This window comes from Phlebotomus papatasi, chromosome 2, assembly GCF_024763615.1.
Source record: "Phlebotomus papatasi isolate M1 chromosome 2, Ppap_2.1, whole genome shotgun sequence".
NCBI lineage: Eukaryota > Metazoa > Arthropoda > Insecta > Diptera > Psychodidae > Phlebotomus > Phlebotomus papatasi.
The window spans coordinates 17,414,403-17,436,948 of NC_077223.1; the positions used below are offsets into that span (position 1 = coordinate 17,414,403).

The following is a 22,546-nucleotide window of genomic DNA, read 5'->3' on the forward strand; positions in this document are numbered from 1 at the left end:
CTGGGCCACTGACAGTTGACGAATTACACAATACGAAGTTACAAATCATCAAGGCTTCCCAGCAACGATCCTTCCCAGAAGACATTCATCACTTGAAACAAGGCAAAGAGCTCTCAAAAGCATCACGCATCAAGAGTCTCGCCCCATTCCTTGACGAAGAAGGAATTCTCAGAGTAGGCGGCAGGATCCACAAGGCGAATCTCAACTACGAGCAGAAGCATCAAATCCTTCTTCATGACAAACATCACTTGACGGACTTGATTGCTGAAAAACATCATGCAGAGAATCTCCATGGTGGTCACCAGCTCGTGTTGGCTTCAATCAGACAGCAGTTTTGGCCACTCAGAGGTCTCGACGTCGTCAAAAGGGCAGCCAGAAAATGCATCACTTGTTTCAAGTGCAAACCTCAACTCAGTCATCAGCTGATGGGTAACCTTCCAGCAGAAAGGATTCAATACACTCGACCATTCAGCCGTGTTGGAATTGACTTCTGTGGCCCGTTCTTCATCAAACCACCACTTCGACGGTCTGCTGTGGTCAAGGTCTACGTGGCAGTTTATGTGTGTTTCGTGACCAGAGCCGTTCATCTCGAACTGGTTCACGATCTCACATCCGAAGCATTCATCGCCTCACTTCGTCGTTTTTGCGCACGCAGGGGTAAACCAAGTGACATCTTTTGTGACAACGCAAAAAACTTCGTTGGAGCGGCAAAACAAATCTCAGACATTCACCAACTTCTCCGAGACGAGAAGATCCAGACTTCAATCTCAACAGATTCTGCACAGCAAGGAATCCGATTTCACTTCATACCTCCACGCAGTCCGCATTTTGGAGGGATTTGGGAAACTGCTGTGAAGAGTTTCAAGTCACACCTGAAAAGAGTTGCTGGAAACGTAGTTTTTACCTTGGAGTCTCTGGAGACAATCATTGTGGAGATAGAAGCCTGTCTCAATTCACGTCCGTTGTGTCCAATGTCCAACGATCCCCAGGACTTTACAGCGCTCACACCAGGGCACTTTATAGTTGGGACAGCACTCAATACCTTACCTAGCCAGGACTTGACTCACATTCAACAAAACCGGCTCTCCAAATGGCGTGTGAACGAGCAAATCCTTCAACACTTTTGGAAGCGCTGGCATCGAGAAATCCTCACTTCTATGCAACAGCGTAAGAAGTGGCAACAGGAACGTCCAAACATCGAGAAAGGGGACCTCGTCATCATTCAAGAGGACAACATTCCACCTTTGAAGTGGCCTCTAGGAAGAGTTGTCGACGTCCACCCGGGAGCGGACAACAGAGTTCGCGTTGCTACAGTCCAGACACAGGATGGAATTTACAAGAGGGCCATCACCCGTCTTGCGGTTCTACCTACAGGACAAGAAGGTCTGGAGTCTGAACACAGTCCAGAAGGGGCAGGATGGTACCGTACTGACGGTTGCCATTTGAATGGTTCATCCGAAATGGCGGATTCCGAAGCGGCGAATTTCGGAAGCGACTGACTTCACGCCATTCATTTTTTTTTGTCGTCACCCTTTTGAGCGGTCTGTCATCGAGGCGTCAGTGAAATTTTTCTCAGTCCGTGAATTATCTAATTTCTTGAGTTATTTTGTCGTATCTTGTGAATAAAATCAGTTGTTAAAGTAGACAAGAACGCGTTTATCGTCAAGCCGTTGCAGGAACTGGAAGGAATCGCGAATCTGGTCATTTCTCGCCAGATTCTAATCATCTTCTCTTCATTCCTCCAAACAGGTACATTCATTCCCACCAAAGGGTCAATCATTTCACCATATATATCCTCATCACACCTTTTGTTACCATCACAGGTAAACACACCATATAGAATTACATTTATTCTATGAAAAGTATTCAAGGTAATTTCAGTCTTCAATGTGCGCATGAGCATAGAACAACTCTAATGATTATTTTTAAATTTTAATCCTTCTTTTCATTATAAGGGAAAGTAAGAACTTATAATAGAAAACTCATCAAAAAGTTCTTTAGGGAAAAATACTCATTTGAATATGTTTGATAAATAGCACTCTTAAAGTTAGACTTTAAAGTTATTATTATTCCATCACATAAAAAGAACTATTAAGATGATCCCTTATATTTTGAATTTTATATTAAATCTATATTTCACTAAATATTGTTTTATTTTGCAAATATTTTATTTTTAATTCTTTTATCAAAAGGAAATGAAATTGCCAACATCACAAGCTTTCATTTATGTAATTTGAATTAATTAATTAATTGATGTGTTTTAATTAAATCTACCTTTAATATCGTTCTTAAATAAAACGTTCTACTATGATTATTTTTTCTGATAATTACATTATTAAATCTAATAGGAGCTATAATTAACCATTATTAAAGGGAGCACCGGGTTTTAATGTCAACTGACTAAAAAAAGTTAAAAGAGGGACAAACGCATCCCACTTCTGGTTACCCCCGCTAATTTAATAATTTTATAATTGAATTTTATACAAAATTTGTCAACAGCATCGATAATATATAGTTTTAAATATTGAACCTATTTTTCGCAACAATCTCATGCAAAGTTATTTCGCTCAACTTATAGTGCAATTAATTAAAAACTAGAAATTAAATCAACTTATTTGGTAGTTCCTGTCATTTTCCAAAAATATGAAATACCTATTTTAGAACAAATTCCCTAAAGATAACTAAGAAAATATCTTTTAAAACTTACATGAAACATGCATAAATGTTAAGATTCTTCTTTAAATCGATTGGGAGACTATCAACATAATTTTCATTTACATTCCCAATCAACATTCAGCCGCAAGAAGAAGCCCCTAAACTTCTAGTAGAGATTAGTCAAAATCTCATAGTTTTACTTTGTTTCTGGTTTAATAAAGTCAATTAAGAGATATTTTTCACTTGGATAATATAATTATCTCCTTTTTTATATAAGATGATAAGCACTGAAACAGACTTTTCCGTGGCGGGATAAAACTATTGATGATTTTTCACTAATACATGGATAATTGTTAGATGAAAAAATACTATTGATATTCCAAGCAATTTTGCCATTCGGATGAATAATTTGTGAAATAGATTTTTTCAGGATGTTTCCATTAATTTTGCCGCAATTACGAAAATGTCATAAAAAAGTCGACTAAAGCCTTTTTCTTTAGCTTTAAGTGACATATTTAGCTTCAGAGGGCTTCAATGTATCAAGCGAAACAATATTTGGTATCTCCAGTTTAAAGTTTCGTCTGGAAAACTGGTGGCAATTAACATCCCAAAAGTGGCTATATCTACCCAGGCCGGGGCAAGTGTAGCCAATGTGTCATACTTTTTTCATTATCCTCTCTAGAAAAAGTCAAGGATTTTAGAGCTTTGAACTACACTGTTTCATACAGCCAATATCCTAATGCTACTTATGAAACATAAAAATATTAGACAAACGTTATCATTTTTTCACAAATAATGCGCGAAAAAAAGCCTCATTTGCTGGCTAAAAGTACCCCGGTCTCCCCTATTGTGGGATTCCTATAATAGTTTACATTCCAACATTTTTTCGAATTGTATTATAAAATGTAAAATTTCAAGACAGTGTTGTGCTAAGATTCACAAATTACTTCAAATACGGTAAAATGAGGTAATCTGTAACATTTAAGATTTCCTCACGATCTAGGACAAGCTGTCTGAATTAAATTCAGGATCTTGTCTTGGGGCACCTTGGGATCTGCGAACATCTACTTCAACCTTGATATTCTGGCCCCGCGACCCCAATAGGGATAGGGAGTTGAAAACAATAATGATGATGATAATGAAATTTCCTCACTCTTTCAGTTGAGGAAAGAGACAAAGAAGATCATGAAATAGAAAAAAAGGAACAGTTTTCTTAGTATTTATTTTTGTACATCTAAAACTGCAAGTATATCTCAAAATTCCAAATGACCTAATTTTACCCTAACTAGGACCCCAAAACAACTTTTTAACTACTAATTTAGTAAACAGAACAAATAAGGACATCAATGGATCATTAACAAACGATTTAACACTAAACCAACCGACTTTTTTTGGTCGTTTTTCGGTCAAATGACAAACTGCGGTAAGGTAGGATACTCAACAAATTTGTCTTGGAAAAGAGCAAAAAATTAAAATTTGAACACTGAAAAATATGCTACACGCATATTTTAAAAAATTCATAAAGTTTGATAGGGACATTGTACCGTTTAACTCTTCCACATCATTAGGATCATATATGACCCGGGGAAAATTTTTTTTTGACTATTTACATTAATTTAAATCTATCGGTTTGTGCACGACATCATAATAGAAGGATGTAAGATTCTTGGCTAATTTTCTCAAGACTCCAGATATTCAAGAAAAGAAAATATTTGAGATCAAAAATCACGAATTTCGAACTTTGTGAAATGACTTTTCTTTTTCAAAATTTTTTATATTCATTTATTTTTTTCAGCAAACACAAAATAGAATATCCAAAGATTGTATATTGCATATTTTGATATAATAAACTACTCTCAATTTTCCAGAAAAGTGCGTAGAATTTTCCGGGTCATATATGACCCTATTGTCGGCAAGGGTAAAAGTTTATGAAAGTGTTTTCGTGCCAACAATGTAGTTGGGACAGTTGGGACATTGTTTTTCTTTGTGAAATCCAGAAGAAAAATATCTTGCTCCTGGACATTTCATCTTATATCTGATGAATTATTACATATTTTGCAATATTTTAAAGTATTCTGCAAGCGTCTCATATTGTGCAATTGTATTGTGTGTGATAAATATGTAGATAAGTTTATTTTTGCCAAATACCACTCAAAATATTGTGACAGTGACTGTTCAAGGGATTACCAGGAAGATTCCTTGAATACCAAAGGGTACATTGTTCATCAAAACAATCCAGTTTGCCATGGTTTTAGCCAAAATAATAACTTCAAGCAAAAAAAAAACTCTTAGAAAGCCCGTGATATATAATAGATTTTGAAAATGGTACGTACACTTCCGTTGAGGATAATAGGGTCATACATATATGACCCGGAGTTTTTCCGAGTTTTCACGCAATGGAAAATTTTTTTCCTCTCAGAACTATTATATTTGATCATAAAGCATTAGGAAAAACTCAATTTTACATGAATTCACTTGCTGAATAAAAGTGTGACGCGAAAGAGTTAAAATATGTGTTAATTTTAAACAGGTCAATTTGACCGGGTCTTGGTAGGTTTAGTTTAGTGTTAAAAACATAAAAGTCGCACATATCGTGATTTTTATGGCAAAAAACTAACGATCAGTAAAAAGTTCTAAATGGGCAGTAAAAAATTAAAAATGAGCAGTAAAATATCTAATTATGATCAGTAAAAACCTTAAAATCTTTACAAAAATGGACCTAATTTATATATTTAACATTTAATATAGTTCCATATAAAGTATAAAGCCCTTTATTTTCCCTTTGCCAAGATTTGGACGAAAATATCACTGTTTCAAATTTTTTTGTTACTGATCAATTTTAACTTTTTACTGCTCATTTATTCAATGCCGATTTTTATTAGCAAATGTACTAATCGGATATTGAATATTTCACTAAAAAAAAGGATTTATTGATACTATTTTAAAAACTGAATTATTCTTTAAATGTTTATAATTTAAAACATCATATTTAGAGCTTAATAATTATCACTAAAAAGGTGAAGAAAGCAAGAAAGTGAAAGAAATTGTCTCCAGAAAAATTGGCAGTACAATTGCTGATACAAGCGACGAAATTGTAAAATGTTGCGAAAGTTTTCTCTAAAAATATCGGTTTATTCGCGAATTATACCACACAAGAATAAAAATAATTAAAATGAATCTCTGTATCAAAAAAACATCCAATAAAAATAAATTATCAATGGTGTTACCAATGATATTTCAATAAATAGCACATATGTTCTTTCATCGATGGGAAAATATAAATTGTGTAAAGTTACCCTTAGAAAATCGATAAAGCAAAAGACATTGTAGATTTTGAGAAATATTGTGACGCACAAGATGCAGGATGTTGGAAAATATTTGCAATATTGTAACATTAGAATGGATGTATTTGCAAGGAAAACAGCCAAATTGCGCATTTAACTGGATTGCATTTTCAGGAAGTGTGACTAGGGTAGGGTGTAAAAGGTGGCGAGGATGAGAAAAAGAAAGATAGCTGGGAGGAAGAATTTATATATATGGGAGACTCACCAGAAATATTGTTGACTTCACAGCTGTGTTCAATGAGTGAATCCAGAAGTTCAGCACCAGTCATCGTATTTTCTCCACACTGATCCGTTAGATCGAGATCCTCCGAATTGGTCACAGCAATCTCCCTTATTGTCTCAATCAACTCCGTGGTTACGTTGAGATTGTCAGTGAAGGATTCTTGCTTGAAATTCTGCTGGGCGTCGTCTTCGCCAGTGATACCCTTACACATAAACGGTAGGTACTTTTCCTCACTCTCTTCCACCTTCTTAGCACCCTCAATCTCTACACTATCCTGATTGCATTGATTGCCACTAGTGCTCCCAATGCTGTCCACTGTATCGAGAAGAATGTGTGTGTCTTGAAATAAAGATGGTTCCTCTTGATTGTCCTTGCAGGAATTTTGCACACAATTCACGACTGTATCCACCTCAAATGTCTCATAAACTGACTCACTGAGAATATGTGTTTGCTGTTCATTCTCATGTGATATGTCGTGAATTGCATTAATGTAGTGTTCTTGCTCTTGCATCTGCTGCATTTCGACTACATCATTCTGTTGCATTGTCGATACATCCTCGCATCTCGCCTTAGTCTCACTTGTGCAAACGGGTGCCCTATCATTCATCTCACTTGTCTCCTCAAATCTCCCAATAGATGCCAATGTCTCCAACTTTTCTCCACTCTCCAGCACATGCGCACCATCATCCTTCTTCTTCCCATCCATATACTCAGCAGCCTCATCCTCCAGAAATGACGCTATTATTTCTGCCTCCTCATCATACACTTTCTCCTGTTTCCTCTTCTTCTGCTTCTTCTCCTTCCTGTGCTTCTTCCTCCTGTCTCGTCTACCCTCATCGGATTTCTTCTTTTTCTTCTTGTGCTTCTTCGTTCCATCCTGGGAACCATTGCACTGTGTCCTCGGTGTGGCCTTCCACGTACCATTGGCCGTCTTGGTCAATCGTATACGATTTCTTTTGTCATAATCCTCACATCTCACACTAACAATTTCCGTGTCATTCTGAATGACCCAGAGGAAGACAGGATTGACACTGGGCATATCATGTCCATTGTATGCCTCAGTATCCTTTCCTGTCACATTGCTTGAGCTCTTCTCACTACACTTTCCACCATTTCTCACAGATGTTTTCCCATCAACACATCCATTTTGATGATCAACCTTCTTCACCTCAACAGCCTCTTCTTCCTGCACCTCATCTCTCAAAGATCCATCATACAAGGAGTCTTTTTCCTCGTCGAACATTTGTGTGGTCCTCTGGCAAATTTCCATGGGATTGTGTGTCCAAGACTGTGAACTATCTGCCTTGACATCGTGATATCCATTGCCATCAGGATTCACTTTTGATGTATTCTTCACCAGTGAACTCTTCCGTATTGGGATTAGGTCTGGCAGTGGTGGACGTGGGGATTTGCTGCTCTTGTCCAAACATTTGCCAATCCCCACGCAATTATCCTTCTCTACCAATCTATTTCGTGAATTTTCATACAAATTCCATCGTACGCCGATTTTCTCGGCGCTCATATCGTCATCATTTCAGGATGAGACTCTCACTTGAATCCCAATAAGATCCCTATATATGTCTTATTAGGCCACTCCTCTCAATTACAAAATATTGCTGCAATTTATTAAAGAAAGAAAATTGTCATTAATTTTTTTTTATATTAATTCTATCTTATTATTTATCTATTTTTTACTTACCTCTTTTTTATGCAGTGAAAAAATTTGGATCTTTTAGAATTTTTCTTCATCAATTCTCTCTTACACAATATTAACTTAAACTTTTGACACTTCAACCTAAATTTATCTACTACTTTGTGCAGCTCAACGAATAATTTAATATAGTATTTTCATCAATGTACAAAAAATGCCTACTTTTGGGCTCTCCTTAAGTCCACTAAAAGAGCCAATATATTGAAGTTTCACGCTTTTTATATTCCTCTTTGCAACACACCATATAAAACTCTCCCTGGTCCGAAAGATTATATAGGAGGTATATTTCAGTCCAAAATGGCGTTCAAGATATATTAAAATCTAAATATTGAAGTCACACAGCAGCTATATATCTCTTCCCGCAATGAAAGTATTCCCAATCCCTTCTTCACTTGATATTTTCTTCACCCAAAAAAATAAAAAATAAAAACAGAGAAACACCATACACCATCGTCATTCATAATATCATCGTCTTTTTGATAGATTTGTAAATACTACAAGACTACCAAGAATTTTTGGTCCATGGGTGGTTCATTTCAATGGAAAAACTACCGCAAAAGAATTTTCCATTTTCACTGTCAAACATACGGATCTATGTTGTGGCAATGAGAGCGAGAAGGAAATATATTGTGTAGTTATAAACACAATTCCAAAATTACGTAAAGTTCACCGTACGAGAGATTATAATGAACTGAAGGGGAGAAAACCACTTCTCAGAGCAAAATTCTCACAAAAGTGCGCCTTCAGGATTGCGATGACACTACATGGTTGCTTTTTTGATATCAGAGTGAGACAAATATGAGACCCTCTGAAGAAGGTGAAACAATCAATATACTACACCAAAAAGATTCAATGAGAATTTGTGACGCCATACAAATATGAAAGAGAATAAACGCACTATATACACCCCTATGGTCATCTTAAACTGAAAGAGACAAATACTATACATACCTAACTATTAGCTCTCTTGATAATAAGAAACAAATGGGATGAGAAAAATCCCACTAAATCCCAAAAAAAATTCCACAATTTTCATCAACAACCACCTATTTCTCGCAATTCTATTAAAATTTGCAGAAAAAATACAAAAAAATAAGCTAAAAGTAAATTTTTTGCAAGGTGTTCCTAAACTACTCCAAAGCACTGTTCATTGTAGATATCGTCATTGGTTGAAGAGAGACAAATCGAGTTTGATTGAACTGAAAGTTGGATGACAAACTCTCTCCCTCATGAAGCATATTTACAAAATAGAACGCACACTACATAACACACACTAAAGGCATCTTACTATATAAATTCTCGAGTACGAGGGGTCTAACGCGACAAATTGTAATGCACAAACCAATAAAGCGAACAGCCAAGAAAAATTCATTGTGAGTGTTTGAACTCATGAGTTACACTTTTACAAAGCTTTATAAGACCATTAAATGTAATAGTTATTTAATTAATACGAGTTTTAGAGGTAGGGGAAGTAAGGACACCTTTGAATTGGGGCACTTTTAAAATTAAGCATTTTGCTCCTACTACGTAAAACCAGGCAAAAATCTTTTTGATCAGTAAAAAATTCAAATTGGTCAATAGAAAATCAAATTCGGTCAATAAAAAATAAAATATGGTCAGTAAAAAATTAAATATGGTCAGTAAAAAATTTAAAAAAAAAATCAGTAAAAAATAAAATTTGGTCAGCAAAAAAATCAAATTCGTTCGAAGAAAAATCAAACTTGGTCGGTAAAAAGTCAAATTTGGTCAGTAAAAAATCAAATTTGGTCAGTGAAAAATCAAAATTGATCAGTAAAAAATGAAATTTTTACTTTAGATTCTTTATGTTTTACTGACCAAATGTTATTTTTACTGGCCGTATTTGATTTTTTACTGACCAAATTAGACTTTTTACCGACCAAAATTTAATTTTTTACCGATTTTTTTAAAAGTTTTTTACTGACCATATTTAATATTTTACTGACCATATTTTATTTTTAACTGACCAAATTTTATTTTTTACTGACCAAATTTTATTTTTTTATTGACCAAAAAGTCGCAGCCAGTAAAACCTACTGATACCTACTGATGTAATTGCGATCCACACATCAACCCATCAACCGTGAAACTAAATTGCATTATCATAAGGTTTAGTTCCATTTAAAAATAATACAAAAACAATTTTAAAGGTGTCCTAATTCAAAAGTGCCCCACTTCACCCTACTTAAGATTTAACCATGGAAAATCGTCACAGAAGATCAATAGTCGATATTTCTTACTGTTTGGTCTTTAGCCTTAAAACTAAACTAAACTTAGAAGGGTTTTGACATCATAGTAATACATTAGCCAAAACCCTTCTAAGTTTAGTTTAGTTTTAAGGCTAAAGACTAAACGGTAAGAGATATTGACTATTGATCTTCTGTGACGATTTTCCAAGGATTTTAAATAGGATGAAGTGGGGCACTTTTGAATTAGAACACATTTAAAATTGCTTCTTGTCATATTTTTAAATGGAACCTGGAACTAAACCTTATGATAATGCCAAGGGGGAGATATTAGGGTCGGAAGTGGTGTACAGCTGAAAATGAAGTGCTTGGAAGTCTTTGGAAGTGGGAGTGCTCGAATATGAAGTCTTTTCCGTCTGATTCCGTATTTTTCAGATCGTGTTACTTTTAGTTGAGGTTTTTAATTCAAGAAGCAGTATAATTTGAAAATGTTTGTTGAAATTTTGAAGTTTTTTTATGACAATAAAAGTGAGCAAATACGCTCAAATTTATGATAGCTTAACTTGTGTTTGTAATTTTTCCGAGAAAATATTCAGTTGAATAATAATTTTCCTTAATTTTTACAGGAATTTCCAATTCATGTATTGTCTCGCAAATAATAACATAGCTATTGCAGTTGACTTTATGATAATGAATGACTTATTATGAATTATGACTTTAATTTTATGATAAGTGCAAAATGGAGAGACTTGATAATTCTATAAATATTCTTAAAATGCTGATTGTAATTATATTATCCGTTTGGGAAACTTTATTGTTTTTCTTCAAATATCTACTTATTACTATTTATTCTTTTCTCATTAATGTCAGTGTGTGTTATTTCGATATAGGTAAAATTTTAATAAATTTTTAAAGTGTCTTCTTCTTTTTCATTTAATTTTTGACGGCTGTCGGATTCAAATTAGATCCATATAGCCAAAAGTGTCAATTATTGTGGATTTTCTGAATGTATAAACTTTGTTCCACTTGTTTGGATAAGAAAGGTTCGCACCGTTCGCACGCAACAAAAATGGAGAATTTTCACTTTTGGTCAATTTCTTGTAAAAAAAATTATATTTAAAACGAAAGATTAAACAGTAGAACCTATAACCTGTAAAGCTATTTGTAAAAAAAAGGTGGCAAAGCATCCCAGTTATGCGAAATGCTCGAACTCACAAGATAGCTCTCCATTAATTAATTTTTAGCAGTCTTTTGTTGCTTGATTGATTCATGAATCACAAAATGATTTCAAAATGAAAAAAAAATAGTAAATAATAATAAAGATAAGTCGTTTACAGATATTCAACCGATTTCAAAACCTTTTCAAAAAATCCAAATTTAATCAAATCTGTTAAAAGTAGACCTTCTAGACTAGTTAAATTTTGACCCTTAAAAATCAAGATGGCGATTTTTTAGGTCTTGGATGAAATGTTTACCTGGGCTACCTACAAATCCAAAAATTAAAGAAATCATAAGAGGCGTTTTCGAAATAAACCAAGAAAACACGGTTTTGGAGGATATGAAGATATTGCTTTTTTTATTGGGGGTCATCGAAGATCGAAAGTTGATATCTCTTACCGTTTAAGATTCAGGACACATTTTTTTGTTTAGAAATTAGATAGGTTTAGCCATATAGATATACTTTAAGTCAGAAGATAGCTTGAACAAGAATTTATTGAAAAGAATTACCTTTACATTATAGCAAGGTTTCAAACTTTGAAAATCAAAGTATGTTCCATTAAAATTGGATTATATTCAGTTGAAGAATGATAAAGTTATAAAGAAACTTAATACTACAAAGTTTTCAAATAAATCCAATCTTAACTAAAGAGATACAAGATAAGTAAAGCATGATCAACAGTGTAGCTCGTATCGCCAAGTTTCCAGAAAGGTTTGTGTCTGTGAGGAAATAATCTTTTTTGTAATTATTCTCTATTTTTACCGATTTAATAGGAACCAATTTTTTGATTGATTTTTAAGTAAATTATGACTTATTCATCTCATATGATTTAATACTGGTAATACAATCTTCTCAGTACATGACTGCAATTATATCTCTTATTTATTAATAATAATAAAAAATAATATGTAGATTACCTAACTTAAGGAATAAAATACTTGCTCTCTATTTCTGTAAATCTTCAAAACTATCTTTGAGATACGTTGCATCTCTCTTGCATTTCCAGATTTAAGAGATACAATTGAAATTTTAATTGTAGTAAATTTTAGGTTAAGGACAAGTACGTTTTGACTGCCCACGTTTTAACCCTTTAAGGACGATTGGAACACCGGTGTCCCATAAAGAAAATAATTTTTCCTGACTACCTAAAGTTATTTTTTTTTATGTTGGCACGTAATTGCAAAGTAGAAGGTTGGAGGAAACTAGGATATTTTTTTCAAATCTCCAGCTATTTGCTATATAGTAAATATTTAAGTTAAAAAATGGTGAATTTTTAAATTCTCACATTTATAATTGATTTTATTTATTTTTTATTACTTCCAATTTTTTTTTAATCAAATCCCCTTTGGTAATAAAAACTACAATACTCAAACGTAATCTTTTTCATTAGAGTGAAAATTATCATTCATTAGTATTGTCAGAAAAATTACTTAAATTTTTAGGCTATTTTTGTCCCTATCGTCCATAGAAGCACAAAATACACCGAATCAGACTCTGTTGGACTTTCCAAGGTTAGATGTAGGACTTATCAATGATTATGTTTACCAGTTTAATTTTTATTGTTGATTTTCAGTCCGTAAAAAGTGTCTCGTCGTTAAAGGGTTAAGCAATTTCACTGAGAATTTGAATTGAATTGATTTATTTTCATCTTTAATTTTTTTACGCACATGCGTCTATCATCGTCTTAGCATCGATTTTCAATCAACCCAATAAAATTCGCAACATAATTGCTCAACGAATTCTTTTCATTTACTATATGATATTAATTGAAAAAAGTGGAAAGTGTAAGTTATTATTTTTTTTGAAAAATCTTGACTGAATAAGAAGTTACAGCAGTCATATGGCTAATCCTTAGATCTGAAACCCGTATAAAGATCGAAATCGTGAGAATGATTCGCTTCCCTATTTATTATAATATAATATTTATCATTTAATAACTATCGCGACTTCGATCATTCAGCAAAGGTATGAAGCTCTGTCATCCCTATTTTATCAATCAACACATTTCGCATTAGCTTCTCACACTATATATGTTGTTATATCTTTACTATTATAAAAATCACATGAATTACGAAAGTTTACACTTTATATTAAGTGTCATAAATTCATATTTCTATTTATATAATTCTTCAATTTATAATTCATAACCGATAAGAATTAATTCCAAACAATATTGCAAATAATTTTTAAAATATGAGACACTTCAAATGAATTTACTTAGAACCGGATAGTATATTGACTTTGTTTAGTTGCGGGGCTAGTGTACAAATAGGATTACGATTTTTAGTTTAATCTTCAATCGTTCAATTTTCTCTGTGGGTGATTCATCTAGAGTGAATCATATTTTTAACAGGATTTAAACTTACAAACATCTGGATGACGATTTTTATAGTCCTCACCAACGCAAAAAAAAGTGACGTGAACTGGGTCTTTCCTCCTGCTGACCACAGATAATGATCAATTTATAAGAATCATTAGTGTCACTTGGTAAATGTCCCAGGATAAGTAAACAGATTTTTTTTTCGTTATTTACATATTAATCTACCAGCACGTATTTATTGGAATGTTTTCCCAACATTCTGACGTATTTCTTGTTAGTATTCACACTAAACAATATAATGGAGAGTGAAAGTATTATAAAATTCAGAATTGCGAGAAATATTCTCGCATTTTACCAACTATGCGGAATGTTATTGATAACATTCCCACGTAAATCACAGATTGAGAAGTTTTTAAAGTGCCTTGGGATATTTCACTTACTGTTTCTATTTGTGAGTTTAACCATTTCTCTCTACTACTTTGACTATCTCTTTGATGCCAGGAATCCACTTGGATTGTTCATGGATGTTATTCAACTTGCAATACCAATTGGAACCAATTTTGTGATTTTACTGCAATCAATCACTTCACGTGAATTGCATAGGAAAATTTGGCAATTGTATGTAAATTTGGAAAATATTTTTAGAACACATGACATAGAGATGGAACAGAAGTTACGACAATTCCTTGTGAGATATATTCTAAAATTCATCATCCTTGTAAGCATTGGATGTGGCGTGGAATTGGTAATAATTGGAATAATTAGTGAATCAAGTGAAGGTTGGAGAAGGCAACGTGTTCTTGCACTTGTACCATTCTTGGGTCATCGCTTGTGCCAACTTATGCTCATGTTCTATATTGAACTCTATCGAGAATTTTTTGAAATAGTTATTGAAGAAACAAATAGTGCAGTATCTTTATCACGAGATACCCTACAGAAGCCTGTGAAGCAATTTATCCTCTATCGAAAATGCAAATGTCTCAAAAGTAGCATAAACACCTTATGGCTCATCATTAAATACATAAACAAATCCTTTGGATATAGTATCTTCGTCAACATCACAATGAACTTTATAATTCTAATTGTGCACTATTATTGGAATTTTAAAGCATTGTTCTTGAATACATCATCCAATCCAACAGCATCTCTACTCTGTTCTATACCACTCGTGGCAGTGCTACTGCCATTCATCCAATCCTGCGATGCATCAATCCGCCCCTTCAGACAAATTAAACATCTTATTGGGAAAATTCAACTTCAATCAGATAATAGACAATTTAATCGATTTATTAAACAATTATCCCTCCAAATGCTTCAATATAGCATTCAGTTGGATGCTTCTGGATTCTTTTCCATCAATTTTGAATTACTTCAAGCGGTAAGTGTTAATTATTTTAAGGGTAAAATCACACAGACCGTCAAATCCTTGCCGTCACTGTCAATTTCTCTTTATCAAAATGTATTCCGCGATTAATTTATTTAAAATATAAAATCTTTTAGAAAATGAAAATCATATTAACGGTCCTTGTGGTGCTTGTGTCGACTTAGGGGGGTTCCCTCGAAAATTCTAAGTCGCTATCTCTAATCGTTTGGCCTCTAGGTCAGATAATCTAGATAATTTACTTTATTGGACTCGTTGGAGTAGTTTATTTACGGTCTTGGTTTCTTTATTTCTGTTCTAACATCTTGATTGACTTAGGCACTCATGGAAAAACTCAAGAATTAATATTAAAAATGTGTAAGTGTGTAAGTGTAAACCTGACAACATACAACCTGTGAAGGGGTTTTCCATCGTTTTCACCCTTGAGGTTGGTCACCAACGCTAAGACGGCGATAGCCGGAAGGTATAATGGGTTGAACATGAGCAAAATATTGTCAATGAATGAAAAATAAATACAATACAATAATAACCGACAAACAGTGTGACATTATTTCTCAGAAATCATCTCAAACACAAAAGATGTGTTGAATAGAAGATGTTTTGGGGTATCAATAAATCAAGATAAATCAATATCTCAGCAACTGTGCTAACTGCATTTTTGCAATTTTCAGCTCTTTGCATATTCTGATATTATTGAATTTTCCCTATTAAAATACGTTATATAAAAAGTTTGGGATTTTCTCTAATAATTAGATATTTTTCCGTCAAACTGTACGATAATATCAAAATTTCATCAGCAATTGCGCTATCTACCAAATTTCCTGCGGTTAGCACAAAGATACACAGAAAAATGGCGCTTATTTTTTTGTCAGCAATTGTACTATTTGCAGTTTCACATTTCTATTCATCGCGAGTCCATCAAAACAAAGCAGACGCTTGCAATTTGTGATAAAGTTCACCCAACAAATTAAAAAAAAAATGAAATTCTCATACGAAGTATCAAAAGAAAAAAAGGATGGCATCTCAAGCATTCTACATTTTTTGTCAGACGAAGATACAAAATACTATGTGCAAAAATTGAAAATTGATGAAACTCTAAAAATTGTAAAAAGTCAGAAATACAAAATTCGTCAGTTGAATTAGCATTTGTCGTAACTTTATTTTTACGATTTTGAGATATCGTCGGTTGCGTCTACCTCTGTCGTATCTGTATTTGTTTTGTATCTGCATTCGGTGCAAGCTACGATACAGACGTCCCCTCTTGCGTGAAATGCTGACACAAAAGAAATGCAGATACGACAGAGGCAGACGCAATCGACGATATATACATGTCGTCTGTTAAATCAGCATTTGTCGCAACTTCATTTTTGCAATTTTGAGATATATACATATTTAGAACCGGCGTAATTTTGTTTATTAAACGTACTTGAGAAAAAGAAACTTTTATAGGCCCAATAAAAATTATTTTAAACAAAAATTATCGTATGTGCCCTTAATTAATAAAAAATTATCAGAATTTGTCGTAACTTCCATTTTTGAAGATGTTACGACAAATTTCCATACAACATTTTCAGTAATCAGCATTTTCCGTAACTTATTTTGCTCGTTTGCGTGGCTTGTAATTTGCAGCAAAAATGTAATATTTCTCATTAAAACGTTCACAAACTCTTCCAAATATCCAAAGACAGTGCGAATAATGCAACATTAAATCCTTTTAATTCAATATTTGCGAGAAAGTAGTGAGAAAAAATCATTGCCCATCTGTCATTAATTCAAAACAAAGCAAGCGACGCAGTGCATAAAATTTACTTAATAAAATTTATGAAATAAAAGCCTTTAGGGACAGGGATAAGAGTTCAATTAATTAATTTAGTAAAATAAAGGCGCTTATTATCACTAGAATAATTAAAATTGATATAATGCGTTTTTGAAAATTATCGTAACTTCCAAGACCTCCATACATTGGAAGTTACGGCTTTATAAACGATGGAAGTTACGATAAAATCTTATTGTGTGTTATCAGACATATATCTCAATATCTCTGCTTTTAAAAAATTTTATAAGAATATTCTCTAGTTAACTTACAGTTACTTAGTGCCACTTTTATTATTTTAACTCAAAAGTATCGCATTCGGGGCTAATTTTTAAGAAAAATAAAGCTGAACTGAAAATTTCGTCTCCTGAAAAGTTGTCAAAAAGAAGTTACGACAAATGCTGATTTAACTGACGAATTGATATCATTGAGTAACATATACATCACTTAAATACAATCATTTAGAAAATTTTTATTTTCATATTTTTTAATTCGGACAATTTTATTAACTCCTCTAAGAATTGTAAATCTTTGTGGAAGTACCTCTTCATAATCACAGATCGTTCGTTTCCTAAATTATTTATTTTCTAATTAATTTAACACACTTTCAGGAGGAATCGTTTGCAGAGATCCTATAAATAAAACAGCGATAATAAAAAAACCACACATGAAAGATAAATTCTGGGCTATATTAATTTAAATAATTTTTTTCTGGTATCTTCATAGTTAATAAAGCAAAAAAAAATAATAAATTGCTTTTCTTGTTATGTTTTGAATATAATAAACAAATTATGCTATTTGCAAAAATTTCATACATTGCAGATAGACTTTTTATCAACGATGTCAGTTAGTACAATTGCATATTGTGCATTCTTTCACAAAATGTTTAAATTTTAGTATAACAAATCTACTTTTCACGAATTTTTTTTGCAGTAACTGACAGATTATTTATTACTCTTTTAATATTTGTTATAATAAAATAATTCATTCAGGGTTTGTTTTTCATTGAAACGTTATTAAAAAGAAAAAGATGTCTCCTGAAAAGTTGTTAAAATGCAGTTAGTACAGTTGCTGAGACAACCGACGATATACTGCTCTTATGATAAAGTTCAACCAATGAAAACTTAGAAAAATAATTCAAAACATTATTTTTTCAAGAAAAGTTTTTAAAAATAAGCGTATTTCAATATAAAATAGACAATAAACAAAACTCGTCTCTAAAGAAGGTTATTTACTAGGTAATTTACAAATTTAATAAATGTTTTACAACATTTTACCAACAAACATCCACATATTAAATAAATAAACTAAATGAATAGGTCTTAGGATCTTTTCTTATCATTTTATTTTTACGAATCAGTATGATAAAAATGCATAATGATTGACAAAAAATAAGAAACATATTAATTGACGGCAGCGGTAAGGATTTGACGGTCAATAATGAGTCCTCCATAAATCACTGAATCTCTAATAATGAATGCACTAATCCTACTCTAATCAATTTCAGTTTGTGAGTTCTATGTCAATTTACTTGGTAATTTTCATCCAATTTGAATTATCCGACCACTACACCTACAGCAAACAATAATTGGCATTTTAAATAGTGGTTTTCTTGTTGTGTGGTGCCTGAAAAATAATTTCGCAGTTCTTGTAACCAGAAATACAACTGATTTCACAAGGTGAGAGAACAACCTAAATGATTTAGATAAATACGCCCAAAACCGCTTGTTTAATGTAAACAACATGTCCAACAAGATTAGAAAATAAGAATTATTTTCTCCGCAATGTGTTCATCTCCTACATATTTGCTAAACTTAACCTACCATTTTATGTTACTACAATGTGATTCACTCTTCAAAGTAAATTTACTTTTAGAGATTGCAAGTACATATTACCATTTTTGATCCCACGATAAAGTATACATATCATTGTTCAAATATGTGAATAAAGTGGGTAGAAATCAGTTCAATCTCATTTTTCAACATGAAAAATTGATGCTATGTTCATATTCTTCATCTCCGCAATATGTCAATCGTTTGATCCTGATGACTATTAGTCTTTTATAAAATGATAAAGTAAAAATATAATAGTTTCAGGACTGTTCTAAGAGCCATGATGTTTTAAACTTTGTATAATTAGTCATAGGTTTGAAAATGAAATTACAGGGTAGAATAGCTTAATTCAGAACATGCTCCCCTGATTCGCTAGGAGAAGGCTTTCAGGTTTCGCACACGCTCCATGGCTTCAAACACTTCAAATATTTCCATTATTCCTTTAATAAATTTGACCAAGTAGAAATATATTTTAATAGCTAATCTTAGGTCACACATTTCCTAAAAAAATAGGTCAAATTCAATCAAAGAAACATGGGAAAAAAATTAAGTGTTCGAAACTAAAGTATGTATATAAAACCTGGAAGGCCTCCCCTATATCAAAATAAGAATAATAAGTTACAGACAACACGTAAAATATTGAAATTATTGAAATTACTGTAAATATTTAAATTAAAATCACAAAATATTATTAAGATCAGTCACTTCATTTACACAGACATTGAATAACTAATATCCACAATTAAAAGCAAACACTAAGAAATAAAGTCAATTCAAAATGGATTATGAAAACTGCTCTCTCTTGGAGTTCGAACTATTAAAAAATTAATGAATGCACATTGCACATAAGATCCGAGAATTTTCACAAGAATCGGTCGCTATACTTAATATAGAATTAAGCAAATAGAATTAAATCAATTAAAGCATGTAATTATTCTTGTGACATGAAATAAACATTTACCTAATCTTATCTTTTAATCAGGAAAATTTTAACAAAATAGCTCGTCGTGGAAAAGCTGATAAAATTAAAAATATCACTTCAATTAATTGCTTTTTTGTCTATAAATCGCCTTTATTTTTATTAGCATATGCAGTTTTTTGGTAAATAAAATATTTAATTTTAGTAAATAAATAAAATTTAAATAACTAAAAGTAAATAAAGAAAAAAACATGCTTGATATGCCAAGTTGGTTAATAAGTTTTAATTTTCCGTTTATCAAGAATAACGTAATAACGTTATTATTAACATAACAACGTAAAATATCCTTATCAATTAAATATCTACTCACCAAATAATTATTTTACTAACCAACCATAAAAATGGAATAAAAAATTTAAATTTGACCATTAAAATATCAAATTTTGAACAGAAAAAACATCTTTTTTTTTTAATAAAAAAAGAACCTTTTATAATTTATATACATCGAAAATGAAAAACTCTATATTTTTTTATTGCCCACAACTTCAATTTAAATTTTAAATTGAGTAGGGGAGACCGGAGTAGAATTAGCCACGTATTAGATAATGGTACCTTATAGTTTGCCTTCGAAGGATTACTTCCCTTACTATTCATTAAAATATTTATCAGTCTCATAGAAACATTTTTTGTACAAATTATACGCAATCAAAAATTTCATTTGGTGGCTAATTCTAGCCCGGTCTCCCCTAATCCTTAAATTTGCTTTTCTCTAACCAAATTTAATTGCAAACACCTCATTTATCAATTTATAATTTATGTAACATTTGTAACAAAATTTATAGCAATTAAAAAATGGGTTACATCCGTTACATCCTTGGGGAATTTTATTTTACTAATGTTATAACGAAGTGTTTTTGACAGGTACTTTTTAATGAAGGGAATTCAATTTATATTTATTTTTAGTATATCGCGTGTGGTCAATGTGTCGAGTGCCCGGAAAAGCACCACAATAGTACATTTTATTATACTATATTTTAATTTTCATTCAACAAACCTTCTATAATCCTATTCGCAATAGGTATTAAATTTTTTAGATATTTTGCTGTTTAGTTTATTACAAGCTTTTATACAAACGTTTCTTTTTTTCAATTTGCGTATAGAACCGTTCTAGCGAAACGAATTTGAATTCAAAATGACAATTTTCACATTGAAATTTCCGCAATGATTTTTCCTTTTATAAAGTTTTAAATCGTTAATACAAGTTAAATAAAACATATCATTTTCCTTGTAGCTTCTGCCGTTTGTATAATATTCAGAAGTGAAATTAGGATGTGTGATTGACAGTTTCGTTCGCCCGCCATTGATACGTGGCAAAATCAAGTCCTTAATTCGGGCCTACCACTCAGATCTTACTGATGAGGGCTAAAAAGGTGCCTAAAGCTTGGTGTTAATTAATTACTCAAGGCTGCGTCCCCTTACCCTGTGTCAGACGGGTTATTTAACTCAAATGTAGGGAGATGTCGGACACCTTTGAATTGGGGGAGCTTTGAAATTGAGCTTTTTACTTCTATTTTTAAATAAAATTGAGCCTTATCATTTTGTGTACCGCTACCCCTTATAGCACCAATATTGTGTTTTATTTTTAATAATAGAATTTGTTTAAATTTATATTAATCAGGAAAAGGTAAATAAATTTTATTTTCCCCCTGCATACTAGTGCTCAGGGATATCAGGGAAAGAGTTTTGCAAAAAAAAGGTGTGATTTTGAGCCAAGCAAATATGCGTGGGATGAGATTCCAGTCACTTAATTATGTTATTAATATGAACTCTGCAATGCTATTTATATTTTCTCTAATTTGATTTGGGGCTTCCGGGTATCCGCAAATAAGCTCTTTTAATTGATTTTAAGCAATTTTCCATCCCCATTTTAGAGCGAATTAAATAACGCACTTTTATTTAATCGATTAAATCTGGTTTTATTAATTTACGGATAAAAGAGCGAAAAAATTCCTCTTTTATTAAATGAGATTCCCAATATTTTAGCTTTTTCTTTTTGTTGCTGTTTTACTTCATAATTTACAGGCAACATTATAGAACTTTAATATTTTTATATTAGGTCAGTTATTAGAAAATTTGATACGTTAGACGTTAGAGAGCCTATAGAGAAACTTGACGTCTTACAGTTAAAGATCTTTAACTGAGAATATGAATCAGACTTAAGGCAAATATAATTATATAAACCTTTTTATTAAATTTGGACTGGACACAGACTGATATATTGTGGAAGATCTAAAAATTAAGGGAGCGTGGTGCAGTTTCACGCAGATTGCTAAACAAACACGAACCGTAATCAAACTAAACATGATGGGGAATTCTGTAACACTATGACAATGTCATATGGCAAATTTAAGATTTTTTAAGTGGTAAATTCGGAATAATTAATCGAGAATTTGATTCATATCAGTTAGATTAGTTAGAGCTCTTTAAAATACCCATTCGATGCTCACTGGACTTTAATGTTAATTTGCTCCTGCACTGAGTGAGAAATCCGAAAAATTTAAAATAACATTCCGGAAATGTTTATTTTATCCTGCAATATTGATCCGAAATCGGTGTAAATATTATCTTTTTAGATGTATTAGGGGTTAAAGTTACCCTTTTCATGTTATTTTTACACTTAAAAAGGTATAAAATTAACATTGAAAAATGTTAATATATTTTTACACCTAAAGAGTGTTAAAGTTACGAGGAAAAAAAGTTAATCGCACCCTCATTTTTTTCTCAGTGTAAATTTACCACAAAAAATTGTCATATGACATTGTCATATGGTTACAGAATACCACTATTGATTTGTTTATTTTAGGTAATTTTTTTATCGTTCCAAAAATGTGTGCTATTGAAAAAACTTCATTTGTGAAACTAACC

General features: G+C 32.2%; 1 protein-coding gene across 1 annotated transcript in view; it reads right to left on the reverse strand.

Moving 5' to 3' along the window:
- LOC129802825 (uncharacterized) overlaps positions 1-8,696 on the reverse strand; it is a 30,563-nt gene extending 21,867 nt beyond the window's left edge. Inside the window, exons 1-2 of the mRNA XM_055848933.1 lie at positions 7,922-8,696; positions 6,205-7,838 (exon numbers count right to left, since the gene is read on the reverse strand). Coding sequence (XP_055704908.1) covers positions 6,205-7,744 — 1,540 coding nt within the window. The 5' untranslated portion in view covers positions 7,745-7,838; positions 7,922-8,696. The remainder of the gene's footprint in view (positions 1-6,204; positions 7,839-7,921) is intronic.
- Positions 8,697-22,546: the final 13,850 nt, after the last annotated feature.